The sequence below is a fragment of the Trichosurus vulpecula genome, chromosome 2 (genome assembly GCF_011100635.1).
Source record: "Trichosurus vulpecula isolate mTriVul1 chromosome 2, mTriVul1.pri, whole genome shotgun sequence".
NCBI classification, from domain to species: Eukaryota; Metazoa; Chordata; class Mammalia; order Diprotodontia; family Phalangeridae; genus Trichosurus; species Trichosurus vulpecula.
The window spans coordinates 204190830-204206281 of NC_050574.1; the positions used below are offsets into that span (position 1 = coordinate 204190830).

The window sequence follows — 15452 nt, forward strand, 5'->3', positions numbered from 1 at the left end:
GTGGCTATTTCACGAAAAATGGACTGTGCTCAGCCTGCTAAATTAATACATAGGAGGAAAATTGAAATCAAATTGAAAGCAAATTAGTACATTTAAATAAATTATCCATTATGGTATAAAAGAGATAGACGTACAAGAAAATTGCAGAAAAGGGAAGAGAATGTGGGATAGGAAAATAAAAGTTGACTAAACTAACAAAAATTGATATCTGATATATCAAGTATAGAAATCCTAACTTGAAAAATAGTAAATATAAATTTCAAATATTTGAAATATATAACTTTTGAAAAATTTATTTACAGAAAAACTGTTGTCTGCCCCATCATTGATTTGATTAGTGATGATAACTTTGAATACACAGCTGGTTCAGACATGACATATGGAGGTTTTAACTGGAAACTTAATTTTCGCTGGTATCCTGTTCCTCAAAGAGAGATGGACAGAAGAAAAGGAGACAGAACTTTGCCTGTCAGGTATGTAGATCATTTATCACAGAAAAAAGGTCCAGTCAATAGTCATTAAAGTATTACTAGAAATGTTTGTTCTCAAAAAATCCTCATAACTTTCTAAGTCATTTATTCTCTATTTCATAATCACTTCTTTTGTATAGCACAGTGGTAGGTATATAGTAGTTATTCAGTGTAAAATGCTTGATTAAATTAAATCTTCTTGAATATTCCCTGTGTGTTTAAAGATATTCTAGCATGTTTTTTTTTACTTTTACTTGTAAGAAATATTCCTTTAGTTATGGGCCTTCCCACAAGAAAAGAAGATAAGAGTATAGCCACTTGAGGATGACATCAAAGAAACATAGAGTGGATAATGCATAAACAAAACAAAAGTGTTGGCAGAAGATATGGGTGCCTCGGGATACTTAGGTGTTAGTGTACCTTATCTGTAAAATGTTTGTTAACCAAGAAAACATTTTAAAAATGGCAATAACTGATATAAATCTGTAAGTTCTTCCATGCAAGCCCCTTCAGAGAGTTACTTCCTAATTGTAGATGATAAGGAAGATGTAATTTAGAACCTCCTGATAAAATATAATATTGAAAGAAATGTAAGGAAGATTTTTAAAAAATGGTTGTTTTCCATTTGTTTTTTATCTTTCTGACATTTATATATATAAATATATAATATCAAAATGTATCTATATGTTACATATAGGATACATATAGAATATCTGAGTTTAACACTTGTTTTTGTATATGTGTATATATATATGTATATGTATACATACATACATTAAAAATATATCCACTGACTTTTGTGTATTTTACAAAATGTATAATGCCCCCATATTCTCTGTTATACTCAGTGATTTCTTTCTCTTGAATACACCCCCACCTCCAACCCCCTGTCCTCTATATATACACATATACATATATAATATTATATATATATATATATATATATATATATATAATTTTATGTGATTTCTAAATTTAAATTGTTAAAAGACATGAGAGCACAAGGTTATATATTTGGTTATATAGCATATATCCTTTGTCTAGCCTTATTTAAAAAATATTTTCTGTCCCTTCCACTGATCCCTCTGAAACTGAATGGTTAAAAGAAAAGAAAATCTTACAAAACAAACTCACGTTAAGCCAGAAAAAACATATTCCAACATTGGCCACATGCAAAAATATGTCTCATTTTGGATTTAATGTTACAGGTACATTCATACCTTTTCCTTCCTTTTTGTTTATCCACAACTTGCCAAGAACTAACTACCAGGCTTTTTTCAGGAAGTTACCTTACAATTTCTTATTTGGGTCCCTGTGATTCAGTAAATACAATAACACTTAGTCCAATTGAATACATCCTGAGTGGCCTAGAATATCCTATCCTATCTCTTGAAACTGTAATATATATTTTAGTAGCAGAGAAAAATTTACTCACTGTCAAGATATGACTAATTATATTCTTTGTCAGATATGACTAAGCTCTGGCAACTGATTAATGGACAAATACATGTGCAAATTTCTGCCTATGTTGACATTATCTTGGAAACCTTATGATTTGTTTGCAGAACAATTAGCAATGAAAGTTTGTTAGCATCATAAAGAAATAATGGCACATCAATAAGAAGAGGGCTCCAGAACAAAGGAGTAATATAAGTGAATTTATCCTGCCAATGCTTGATTTAGAGGATTTCTAGTAGCCTTAAAAACTCTTTGCACTCATCCTTAACATTTTCTACTATTGACACAAGGAAGTATGAGGTAACAATTGGAATCAACCATCTGAAAAAAGTTTAATTAGTACTTTGGGTTATATCAACATCAGTATTACCAGCCATGTTGCATTTAGTTGTTTTTTCAGACAATCACTTTGTGAGGACGATTATTTGTTTTTTCAGGTCACTATAAAGTAGAAGAAAGAGCATTAGATTCATTGCCAGAACACCTTGACTCACATCATATTACTTTTACTTACTGTATTATCTTGGGCAAGTCATTTCACCACCCTATTTCATTTTCCATAGCTGAAAATAAGGTGGTTAGAAAAGATAATCTATAAACCCTTTTACCTCTAATCAGTATATTCCTCAGTAATTCAATATTATATTCAGTTTTGTGTGTGAACAAATTTTAAAAACATTCATTTTGTGTCTATTCTCCCTATAGTAAGCACATTGCACATAGTTGTTCTATTTTCAATTGTATTTCCTTCATTGAGAAACAGTCTAGATAATTGATAGAGAGCTAAACCTCTCTAAGTAAGAAATTACTGAGCTCATTCATAAAGATAAAGGTCTTCAAGGAGATAAATTATACATTATTTCTCAATTTCCGTTAATGGTGATGAAAACTGAAATGCAGAATTTGCTCTATTTTCACTGCGATTTAGAATTTTTATTGTCACATGGGGAGAAAGTAAAAGCAGAATGTATTTGATTTGTTTGCCTCAGGAATTACATGTTATTTCATTTGTCATTTTCCTCCTAAACCTCTGAGGGAATTGAAGCAAAGGAAATCTCATTCTTTGCTGAAGTTTTTGGATTTTATGGCAAAAGGTTAATTAATTCAGTAGCTATGTTGTAAGAGCCTGAAGGTAATTTTCATCAGGATAGTTGTAATGTGAACCTTGTACAAGTAATCTATTACTTCAAAAAAAGATGTGATCACTTCCCTCACGTGCCTACAAATATATAGATAAATGGCTCTATGTTTTGAACACAGGGTTTTTTCCTCTCCTTGATTAATGAAATTCTAAAGAGCAAAATGATTAAAATTGTGTGGAATTTTCAGTTTTATTAAAAGTATGTGTCATTTAAAATGTCAATTATGACAGAACTTTATGGTTACTATAATTGGATGGTAAGTCATCATTTAGAAATACAATCACAGATCTGCATCAGTTGAAAAGTAACTTGAACTTTTGACCCAAAATCATATTGTGCAATTTTAAGAGAAAAAAAATGTTTCTCTTTGCATTCTTTGATTTTGCTAGGTTTACTAGTCAGCTTTGAAAGTGCAGAGCATGAAAGTCATAAGTCTAAAAGCCAGAGATTGGGATTCTTTTATTTGCTGTCACCATTAACAAGCAATATAATCCTAGAAAATAATTTCACCTCCCTAAGCTTCAATTTCCTCAGAGGTTCAAAATAGAAGATCCCTAATTTCCCTTCCAGAACTGAAATTTTACAAGAACTGGTTTTCATTTAAAATCAGTCAGCATTTAATAAGTGCCTACTATTTGCCAGGCATTCTGCTAAATGTTGTGGATACAAAAAAGAAGAAAAAGATAGTAACTGCCCTCAAAATGCTTATAATCTAATGAGTCAATTTTTAAAAAGCACTCCTTTATTCCTGGCTTTTTGAAATGTAGGGGAAAAGTAAATCAAATTTTTATATTTAGTACATATGTCAATGAAACATTGTTATCTTAGGAGCAAAAGTGAACTATTTCCTGTTAGTCTTTTGAGAGGTAAAAATTGGGGGGAAAATGTATATTTTTCCATGGAGAGAGGCATAAATAGGCAGGTAGGTGGCACAGTGAATAGAGTGCTGGGCCTGGAATTAGGAAGAGCTGAGTTCAAATCTGGCCTCTGACACTTAACAAGCTGTGTTACTCTGTTTGCCCCAGTTCCTAATTTAAAAGTGAGCTGGAGAAGGAAATGGCAAACTACTCCAATATCTTTGCCAAGAAAAACCATGATGGGGAGGAGTGTCAGAAAGTGTCAACCAATACTGAAAATGATTCAACAACAAAAACAAAGAGTAGGCAGCAGTTTTTCTAAAATTACACACACACACACACACACACACACACACACACACACACACCCCTAAGTTAAGAAGCCCTAGACTAAACAATTTCCAGGTCTGTACTATCTATCAATCCTCTGATCAAGCATGACAACATTAATTTTTAATTATTTGACCTAAGTTGAAATCTTAGCACTACTACTTATTATGTATTATATCTTTACTTAGGCAATTTATTTAAACTCAAGCAGGTTGGACTAGATGATCTCTCAGGTTCATCTTCTAACTTCAAAGGTTACGATTCTAAAAATACAAGACACAACTAAATCTCATGCAATTCATCAACTTTTCCAAAGTAATTAGAAGCAGTCAGCCTTCTTTTGCCTCCATTGCTTATTTCATCAACCACTTGTCCTGAAGTAGAGGAATATGGAAAAGGCAAAGTTTTACACGCACTAATATATATCCCTTTGAAAGCCCAGGGCACCCAGAGAATGCTACATCAGGCAGTGATGATCATGAAATCAGATTAAGAGGGGAAAGTGCCATTTGTGGAGAATTTAGGTCTTTAAGAATAGATCAGGAGAGTTGCTTCCAGCCCTTGGTGGCTGGTAAATTCTTCAGCAGGTAAAGAAATAAATTGCCCTTACTAAGCAGAGTTCCTTCCTTCATTTTCCTGCTTATCCTTTAAATAGCTTTGGGAACTGTTTGTGTTCCATAGTCTCTACAGGGGCTTTGAGTAAGCTTCATCCTTGCTCAGTTCCTGAGGTAGCAGAAATCTTTTAGCAACTTAATTCCCTCTCAGCAGAAAGCTCTTTCGTCATGCCCAGTGTGATGTACCAAAAGACCAAATGGCCACAGTAAGCATTCAAATCATTCCCCTGCTTGGATTATTCAGCAGCATTTCCAGGTGCACATTTCTGTGTAAAACTTTTTTAAACTATGACCAACTCTAGATATTTTGAGGACTAGCTATTCATATAGAACCTTGCAAAAAAAAACTTTCCCCACCCCCATCCACATAGAGAATAGGATAATACAGAGAAGATGGCAAATAACATTTTAGAGCCAGAAGGAACCCTAGAAATCATCTGATTCTACCTCCTTATTTGGCAGTTTTAAAATAATCTTTTTAAAGTACCTACTATCTACAAAACTCAGTGTTAGGCACTAGGAAGATGAGAATGGAATAAGACACATAAGTAGAAAAGCTGAAATTTTAGCTCAGATCTTTCAATTCATAATTCATACCATGTTCCAAGACTTATCAAAGAATTCAATTCGTTAGAGATCATAGCATTATATCTAAAGGTGGGAAGAATTTTAGAGTCCATCTAGTCCCATTTCCTCATTTTTCAGATGAGGATCCTGAGTCTAAGAGAAGGAATATCCTTCAAATGACTTCTTGTTTCAACTTCCTTCCCACACACTCACTATTCCAACACCCTATAGGTTGTTCTCTTTTCTCACTGCTGTACAGTCTATTATTTCCCAAGTTATTAATGACTTGATAATAACCAAATTCAGTGGCCTTTTCTCACTCTTGTTTTTTTTCTTAACCTCTGTCTTTGGTGTATTTCCCAATAGCAACAATTCCCCTTATATTTTAGTGGTATCTTCTCCCTTGGATTCTTCGACATGTTGCTCCCCTTGCTCTCTTCCTACTTGTCTTATCAATCATTTTTCTGTCTGCTTCACTGGATCTTCCTTATTCTCTTGAACCATAAATATGGGCATCTCTCAATGTTCCTGATATAGATATAGATAGTTACACACATATACACACACATGCACATGTATGTGAATATATGTATATGTGCATGTATATATAGATATGTTCTGTCTTTTCATTGTAATCCATTATCCTTGTCCTGTTCACCATGAGCAGTGGTCCTGAATCATCTTTGATCTTCTTTTCCACAACATATTTAGAACTTTTAGCTCTAAAAGTTTAATAGTCCTGTTTCCCTTCTTTCACTATGTCACACTGTGTAACAGTAAGCAAACTCCTGACATAGATTAGGATTCCCCTCTACCTGTTCAGTTTCCTATTGTTTGTTTCTTCCTTGATTTACTTCCTCCATTCTCTCAAGGAAGACTTCATTCTCTACTACCATGGCTTCAATCAGAACCTTTCTATAAATGTCTCTCAAAACTATGTAGAATATTGACCCTTCCCCCAATTCCCATATTTCCTCCTTTATCTTAAGTATCTTCATATTGATGTCTTCTTGGATTCTCCAACTCAACATGTCCAATACTGTCTCCATCTTTCCTTTCTAAACCTCTCCCTTTAACTAATTCCTCCATTTCTGTTTTTAGCCCACATCATCCTCTTAGTCACATGGAGCCATTTTTGATTGTTTTTTTCTCTCTCACATATAATCAGTTGGAAAATGCTATTGATTCTACCTTTACAATATCTTTCATATTCTTCCTCTCCCTTCGATTTGTTGAGGTTTAGTCTCTGCCCACCTAGGGCCAAAAACTGTTGGGGTTTCATGTTGTCATGGTGGAACTGTCTCAAAAATTCAGTGAGACCACCTCTAATCCAAGTATAAGCATTTATTGAGATTAACACCTCTCATGAAGTGGGCTAAGTCCAAGAGGAACTAGCAGTTTCAGAGAAAACAAGATGGACTTTTATAGGGTAAAGATGCTGATTACACAACAGAAATTTACATAGAATATAAGAATATGATTAATATTTTTAGGCAATGGAGGAGGGGTCCCATCTATGTGTGGTTCAGTAGTTAAACATTCTGGTCATACTGCCCTCCAGTTGGCTAGCTATTGTGGTCTTGTCTGGTCAAGATAGATAGTTAGGTATTTTGGTCCTGTCTTGGGATATATGGATGATATGATTGTGATTGAGTACAAGAACATTTGCATCATACCTGTTCAGATATGTGGGAATAGGTCTGTGGGCAATAGCTATGTAGAGGCGTTATTGGGTTCCCATCACATGGACATGCCTGCTTTTTCTGTGGAAACTAAAAGTTCAGGGACAGACCTGTTGTTCTAGTGAGCAGTGAGGCATAACTTAGGACATTGGTGGGGGGGGGCTAGGTAGGTACAGTGGGCCTCTAATACAGTCAGAATTTCGGGGCTGGAGGCAGCTCTATTAGGACGCCATCACATTCACTCTACCCTACCCTAGTTCAAGTCCTCATTCTTCCCTCCTACTAAATGATTTCCCTGGTTCCATTCTCTCTTTTATTCAATCCACTCTTCACATGACATCCAAATTAGTTATCCTGACTTACAAGCATGATCGTATTACTACCCCTCTCTCAAATCCTTCAGTATGTTTCTGTTGCCGCCAAATAAAATATAGATTTCGATTCTGGAACTCTAATGCCCTATATAACCTGTATCTAGACTATCTCAACATTATCACCCATTAACAAAAACAACAACAAAGTATTTATTTAGTGCCTACTCTATGGCAGACACTGTTAGCATTGCCCTTGAAACAATTTGTATTTTAAGGCTGCCACACCAAATTACTAACTAATATCACATCCTACCTATCTGATTCTCCCACCTGTGCTTTTGTGAGTTCTGTTCCCCATATTTCTAATCATCTTCCTTCTCTCAAACTTCCCAACTTTTAAAATTCCTTCTTTCTTTAAAACTCAGTTCTCTTGCCACCTACTCATGAAGCTTTCTCTGATCACTAAAGCAGAAAGTGATGCCAAACTCCTCCATTTCAGGACCTGGTAAATGATTGTATATTTGCAGGAGAGTTGTAGGAGGTGGAATAATGGAGATGACTCCAAAATTTTGAGCCTAGGTAGTTAGGAATATAGTGGTGCCAAATTAACAAAATTAGAGAAGTCAGAGCAAGAAATCAGATTTTTTTGGAGGGGAAAAGAAAATAAGTTTAGTCTAGGACAGAGGACAATAGATTTCATTCTAGAAGGATGTTTAGAGGTTGTCTTGTCTGACCCTATCATTTTTTTCAAATAAGGAAACTATATCTCAGAGAGATGTGTGGCATAGCAAAAGATATACAAGTAAGTAGAAGATTCAGGATTCAAGTCCAGGACTTTTGTGTCCACATCTGGCACTCTTTGCATTTACCATGTTGCATCCCTTTACATTAAGTTTGCAGTGCTTCCAGTACATGCAAATGGAGAAAATCAGAAGGCAGTCAAAAAAATTAGAATTAGAGCTCTAGGAAGAGATTAGATCAAGAAGAAGAGAATCAGAGAGGTGCTGTGATAGGCCTGAAGACAATGACTAGAGTGATTGACCTGGGACTAGATATCAGGTCTCTTGATCCAGTCCCTTGTTCTTACTTGTATATGTGACAGAGACAGAGAGAGAACAGAAGAGATGCAATAGAGGAGAGACAGAGACAAAGAAAGTTTGCATTTTTCTTTGGTTGGTTCTATAATTTTACTGGTCTAGGGAAATACTTGTGAGGAAGCTCCCATTAACAATGCTAATGAAAGCTGACTACCGATCTGAGCTAGTTTTAATAAAGCACCTTCTGAATGTTAAAACATATTGGGTCTATCTGTACAAATGTATGGGAGAACATGTACAAGATTCTCACAAAATGTCCTGGCACAGATACGTCGTTTCTATATTGTTGAAGGCAATATCACATCAATGAAGTTACAGATCCATCAGAATATTTGAGTATGTATACACATCCAATTCCTGCAAAGGAGTTAAGCAAATTGGAGTATTAACATACAGTGATTTATGTTTTTAGCAACTTGGCCTTCACACACTGTTTGAATGTCTTGGTTTGGAAGGAGTGCTTTTTATGATTTGACAGATATTTGTAAGACTTTCCAACTAAAGAATATGATAACTTTTTTGTTGTTCCTGAATGATTATACCCTTCTGGTGCTATTATTTTCTTTCCAACAGCTTCCAAGCTCTAAAGATTGATTCATTATACTCTACTAGTTTCTTAATGCTATCATTCTCCTCTTCTTCAGGACACCTGACTTTGCATACAGGAGGGACCCAAATTATTCACTCTCCCCTAATTTTGATTCCAGATTACCACTGAAAATGTTTCACTAGATTTTCTAAATATTTTTATGACTAACACACTAAATAGAAAAATATGAATAGAGTTAAAATGATACAGGAAGATACATACATACATACATACATACATACATACATAAATACATACAAACTTATGTATATACAGCCACACATTTATCAAAATCTTAATCCCAAAAAGCAATTCAGGGGTCTAAGTTTTGATCTCTCTTAGTCATCTCTATCCATTGAAATATCTCCTGCCTTTGAGTTCTACCAGACCAATCTTTTTTTTAATTTTTTTTGAGGGGGGAAGGCAGGGCAATTAGGGTTAAGTGACTTGCCCAAGGCCACACAGCTAGTAAGTGGGTCAAGTGTCTGAGGGAGGATTTGAATTTAGGTCCTCCTGACTCCAGGGCAGGTGCTGTACTCACTGAGCCACCTAGCTGCCCCCAGACCAATCTTTCTGCTCCAGACACTAGATCATACTTACTTCTAGCTAATCATTTGCCTTGCAAGGCTGCTAGGCATCTCAAGTATTTTGGAATCTGTTTCCTTAACCTAATTCTTAATGTAAATGCTGACAGATTAACAAAACAGCATCCCCTCTAATGTTATACACTGTCCTCACTATCACTGTTAACACAAGTCCTCCTTTGAGGCTTCAAAAACCTTTAAGTTGTGTTCTTGAATTCTGTCTTATGATCCACACACCTGGGAAAATACCCCCCATATCATAGAGCCAAACAGGCCTTTCTCCATCTAGCTTCAAAATTGCCAAAAGTTTCACAATATTTTCACTTTGGGTTACTGAAATATTTTCATTTTATTGTCCCGAAGAAGGCAACCCAGGCAGAAGAACCATTAATAATACTTGAGTATAATAGTATGCAAGAAATAGATGCTGGAGAGTAGAAAGACAAAATAACCAGTTAAATTTACTTTGTATTTTTCTAGTTATGATTTTTGTGACCCATAGGAAGATACAGCATTAAGACAGAATTGACAATACAGTGCCTTGCATGTGTAGACATAATATATTATATGTTTAATTCAATTCAATTTAACAAATATGCAAGTGCCTGCTGGGATGAGATGATGTGATAAGACAGAGATACAAAGAAAAAAAAAGAAATATTTCCTGCCCTCAAGGACTTTATATTCCTATAGTAGCATACATCTATGCAGGGATGTAAATACTGTGTAATTTGAAGAGAGAAAGAGCATTACTAACCGGGGTGATTAGAGAACACAAAGCTGAAGACATATGTTCAGAACTATTATTATCCTGAACTGTAAATAAAAGTTCAAAGAATGAGAGATGAGAAAGGTATATTCAGGCACAAGTTATGGTTTATGGAAATGCATGGAAGCATGAGATGGCTTGTCAAGGTGGGGAACTTTAGAGGGCCAATGCAAGCTAACCAATATACAGGAAAAAATGTCAATAACACACGTAGATGTTACATATTCTATGGGCCAAAAACAGTAGAAACAGAGTCTAAGTGATATTGCAAGTATTTATAATGGCCCCATTTATGCTGAAAAACCTTACTATAGAAACCTATTAAATTAAGAGATAGGGGAACTTTTTCTTCTCCTTGCCTTTCATCAGGTAAAATGGAAACACATTGTAATTATTCTTTATTTAGGATGGTAAAATTTAATTTCATTACTTACTTAGAAATAGTTTGTGCCTTGTTTTATGTTTCTTCTCTATGCAGAAATGATAGCCATTTGTTAAATTGAAAAGACATTAGCATTTTATTATTCTTTTGATAAATGGCTAGACCCTTTGGGGTGGTCATTAAAATGGATCACTTAGCACTTTAAACTATTTGGCAATATTATGGTAAAATAATTGCAACAATGTTTGTCTGTAGTCCTATTAAGGAGACCATCCAGTATCACTGTGCCATATACAGTTATTGCCATTGAGTTCCAAAGCCCCACTTAGGTGCAGGGTTGTGGCCAATCAATCATTACCATCTGCTCATCTTTGTTATTGTTTCTCATTATAACTGGGGAAGGTCAGTGATATTGGGCATGGCAGAAACCTAGCAAGACCAAAAGTAATAAAGCAGCTTTGAGACATAGAAAGCTTTAGCTATTCCAAATGACAGACAGTTAATTACCTGAGCCTGAAACATTAGGCACCCTGGGAGAAATTGAGATTGCTGCAATATGGTATATGCCCAAGCACAGTATTATTTGCTTGTTACTCAGTGAATGGTGCTGTCTTTTTAGGAGATGTGAGCATAACCTATGACAGATGAAGATATGCTAGTAAAAGCAGTGAAGTATTTGATTTGTTAAGTATTGCGCCAACTGTGAGGACAAGGCAAGCTGATTCTTGCTTGGATGTCAGCCTAAGTATAATATATAGAAGCAATTGTTCAATGCCTATATAATAGGTCACATTCAAAAGTAGTTCAAACCTTCACTGGTTTATTTGGAAGCTTGCTTTTTTCAAATGAGCATAGTATTTGCAGTGTATAGGAAGGGAAAAATATTTTCCCCCCAAAGTCACCTAAATTCCCTCACTAATAACATCCTGTTTAAATTTTTGAGAGGCAGTTAGGTTTGAATAGTGGCTCTAGACTTAAAGTTAAAATTATTGGCTTCACTTTTTGACACATCTAGCTATTTAATTGTGGTCAAATCCTTTAAACTCAAAGTGCTCCAAGCAATTTTCAAGTTAGAGAGGGGCTGTTGATCTGTATCACTGGAAGCACTTTCCATACAAGGAAATTATTACAATGATAAAATCACAGGTCTGTATCAAAAACAAAAATAAAAGAAGAAAATGTTCTTTCTAAAGGCAATGCTTGTCCTTTTTGATCTTGGATAGGGAGAGATTTGGGTAGAAGAAAGGAAATTTTGTTCCAAGGAGAAAATATTATGTAGTTTTGAGTCCTATTAGATGACCTTTCTGGCCTGAGGATTCCACTGATTTATCCCCACACTTAGGGTTACGCTTCTATCTCTTCGCCTGTAATTCAAGTGAAAGACGAATAACACATTGGCTGATACAGCTTTTACGCTGAAAGAGATAATTTTAGGGGCATTATCATTCCAATACTACCTCCTATAAACATTTTGTATCTTCTGCAAAAGGTTAAATGTACAGTAGAGCTGTTCAGTGGAAGCAATATTCACATGCTCCTCAAACAATTGAACTTGATCTGAATATACCTGATTTAATAATTTAAAATTTTGTAAAATGAGATTATGACTGAAACCCTTATGATGTCTTCTGACTTTTCAGAGGAGGGCTCAAGGCATGGAATTTGTTTCACTAAGCTTTTCCAAGGTGGTATGTCAGTCTTTCCCCAGGCCTTTCTTAAAGGATCAGTATTCCCTCAATTGAGCTATCTGGTCAAACACTGGAAAAAATAATATTCATCTTAGTGTGTATATATATATATATATATATATATATATATACACACACATACATACATACATACATATATGTATGTGTATACACTCATATATTACATATGTGTGTGTCAATTATATATATGAATATATATGCATATATATGACCCTCTATTATTTTGTGTATATATATATATGTGTGTGTGTGTGTACGTGTGAATACACATATATGCATATATCATTACTTCAGCTTTAAATCTAAGATTTTTCAATGCCTTTTTTAAAAAATGTAAAATATCTCTAAAGATGTATGTTAAAGTTTCACTTATTAAATTACACATATTGTTTTTCAAAGAATATTGTTTTCTGTGTTATTTTTTTCAACTAGGACCCCTACTATGGCTGGCGGCCTATTTTCAATTGACAGAAACTACTTTGAAGAGATAGGAGCTTACGATGCAGGAATGGATATCTGGGGTGGAGAGAATCTTGAAATGTCTTTTAGGGTAATTGCTATCTTCTTTTTTTATTATTAAGTATATCTCAGGCAAAATATTTACTGACATAGCCAAAAATGCAATCTTTCAGTTGATAATTTCAACACATATACAGGAAAATTTATTTGCATTCCTTTGCATGTAGTATTGACTGTCATATGGCAACATGATATATGTTGTTTTTTAAGGTCCTTAGAATCATAATTTTATTGTGATAAAAAATACAGAACTGTTTATTTTCTTAATCTGTCTTGGAAGACAGGTTGGGGAGGAAAGTATAGTACTAAAATCTTCACTGTTTTCACCCAAAACTTGTGAATGTATATGTCATTATACATTTGTAACATGTACCTAAGTTGGTTATGAGATTATTCATCCTATTCTTAAAGAAACATTAGCTGCTTCAGTAAAGTGATTTTTTTCTAATAGCAAAAGAAAATTTGTCAAAAAAATTTAAACAAAAACTGCCATTTGCTTAGAAAGTGACCTTCTAAGTTAATGAAAATCTTGGATTTACCTTTAAATTATCAAAGAGATTAGGACTATTAGGTAAAACAACATTTGTAGGGGCGGAGCCAAGATGGCGGCTGGTAAGCACGGACTAGAGTGAGCTCCGTACCCGAGTCCCTCCAAAAACCTATAAAAATGGCTCTGAACCAATTTTAGAACGGCAGAACCCACAGAATAGCAGAGGGAAGCAGGGCTTCAGCCCAGGACAGCCCGGATAGTCTCTGGGTGAGCTCTATTCCACACGGAGCTGGGAGCTGGGAGCTGGGAGCTGGGAACGGAGTGGAGCAGAGCCCAGCCTGAGCGGCGTGGACGATCCAGTCCAGAAGCCGGGCGGAGGGGGCCCTAGCGCTCTGAATACGTGAGCAGTTACCAGACCCCTCGACCCACAAACACCAAAGACTGCAGAGAAGGTTAGTGGGAAAAGCTGCGGGAGTAGAAGGAGTTCGCGGTTCGGCTTCCAGCCCCGGGGGCAGCGGAGGTGGGGCAGCTACAGCTGTTGTTACTTCCGGCTCCAGGCCCACCTGGTGGGGGGAATTAAGTGGCGGATCACAGCAGGGGTGCACAGCCTGCCGAAGATCTGAGCCCAGTCTGGGCTGGGGGTCCTTGGGGAAGGAGGAGTGCGGCTCTGACAGAGCTGGCACCTCCCCCCCAAACGTAGAACATAGAACTCTGTAATCTACAAGCAGTCATACCCCACTGAAAAACTCAAGGGTCAAGTTAGTTAGTTGGGAATATGGCCAGGACGCGAAAACGCGCCCAGATTCAGTCTCAGACTTTGGATTCTTTCTTTGGTGACAAAGAAGACCAAAACATACAGCCTAAAGAAGACAGCAAAGTCATAGAGCCTACAACCAAAGCCTCCAAGAAAAACATGAACTGGCCCCAGACCATAGAAGAACTCAAAAAGGATTTGGAAAAGCAAGTTAGAGAAGTAGAGGAAAAATTGGGAAGAGAAATAAGAAGGATGCGAGAAAACCATGAAAAACAAGTCAATGACTTGCTAAAGGAGACCCAAAAAAATACTGAAAAATACACTGAAGAAAACAACACCTTACAAAATAGACTAACTCAAATGGCAAAAGAGCTCCAAAAAGCCAATGAGGAGAAGAATTCCTTGAAAGGCAGAATTAGCCAAATGGAAAAGGAGGTCCAAAAGACCACTGAAGAAAATACTACTTTAAAAATTAGATTGGAGCAAGTGGAAGCTAGTGACTTTATGAGAAATCAGGATATTATAAAACAGAACCAGAGGAATGAAAAAATGGAAGACAATGTGAAATATCTCCTTGGAAAAACCACTGACCTGGAAAATAGATCCAGGAGAGATAATTTAAAAATTATTGGACTACCTGAAAGCCATGATCAAAAAAAGAGCCTAGATACCATCTTTCAGGAAATTATCAAGGAGAACTGCCCTGATATTCTAGAGCCACAGGGCAAAATAGAAATTGAAAGAATCCATCGATCCCCTCCGCAAATAGATCCCAAAAAGAAATCTCCTAGGAATATTGTTGCCAAATTCCAGAGCTCCCAGATCAAGGAGAAAATACTGCAAGCAGCCAGAAAGAAACAATTTGAGTATTGTGGAAACCCAATCAGAATAACCCAAGATCTGGCAGCTTCTACATTAAGAGATCGAAGGGCTTGGAATGCGATATTCCGGAGGTCAGTGGAGCTAGGATTAAAACCTAGAATCACCTACCCAGCAAAACTAAGTATCATGTTCCAAGGCAAAATATGGACTTTCAATAAAATGGAGGACTTTCAAGCTTTCTCAGTGAAAAGACCAGAACTGAATAGAAAATTTGACTTTCAAACACAAGAATCAAGAGAAGCA

The 15452-nt window shown here is 35.8% G+C and overlaps 1 protein-coding gene across 1 annotated transcript in view; it reads left to right on the forward strand.

The window, feature by feature from the left end:
* GALNT13 (polypeptide N-acetylgalactosaminyltransferase 13) overlaps positions 1-15452 on the forward strand; it is a 705305-nt gene that overhangs the window by 404006 nt on the left and 285847 nt on the right. The window contains exons 5-6 of the mRNA XM_036747971.1: positions 303-473; positions 12997-13114. Coding sequence (XP_036603866.1) covers positions 303-473; positions 12997-13114 — 289 coding nt within the window. The remainder of the gene's footprint in view (positions 1-302; positions 474-12996; positions 13115-15452) is intronic.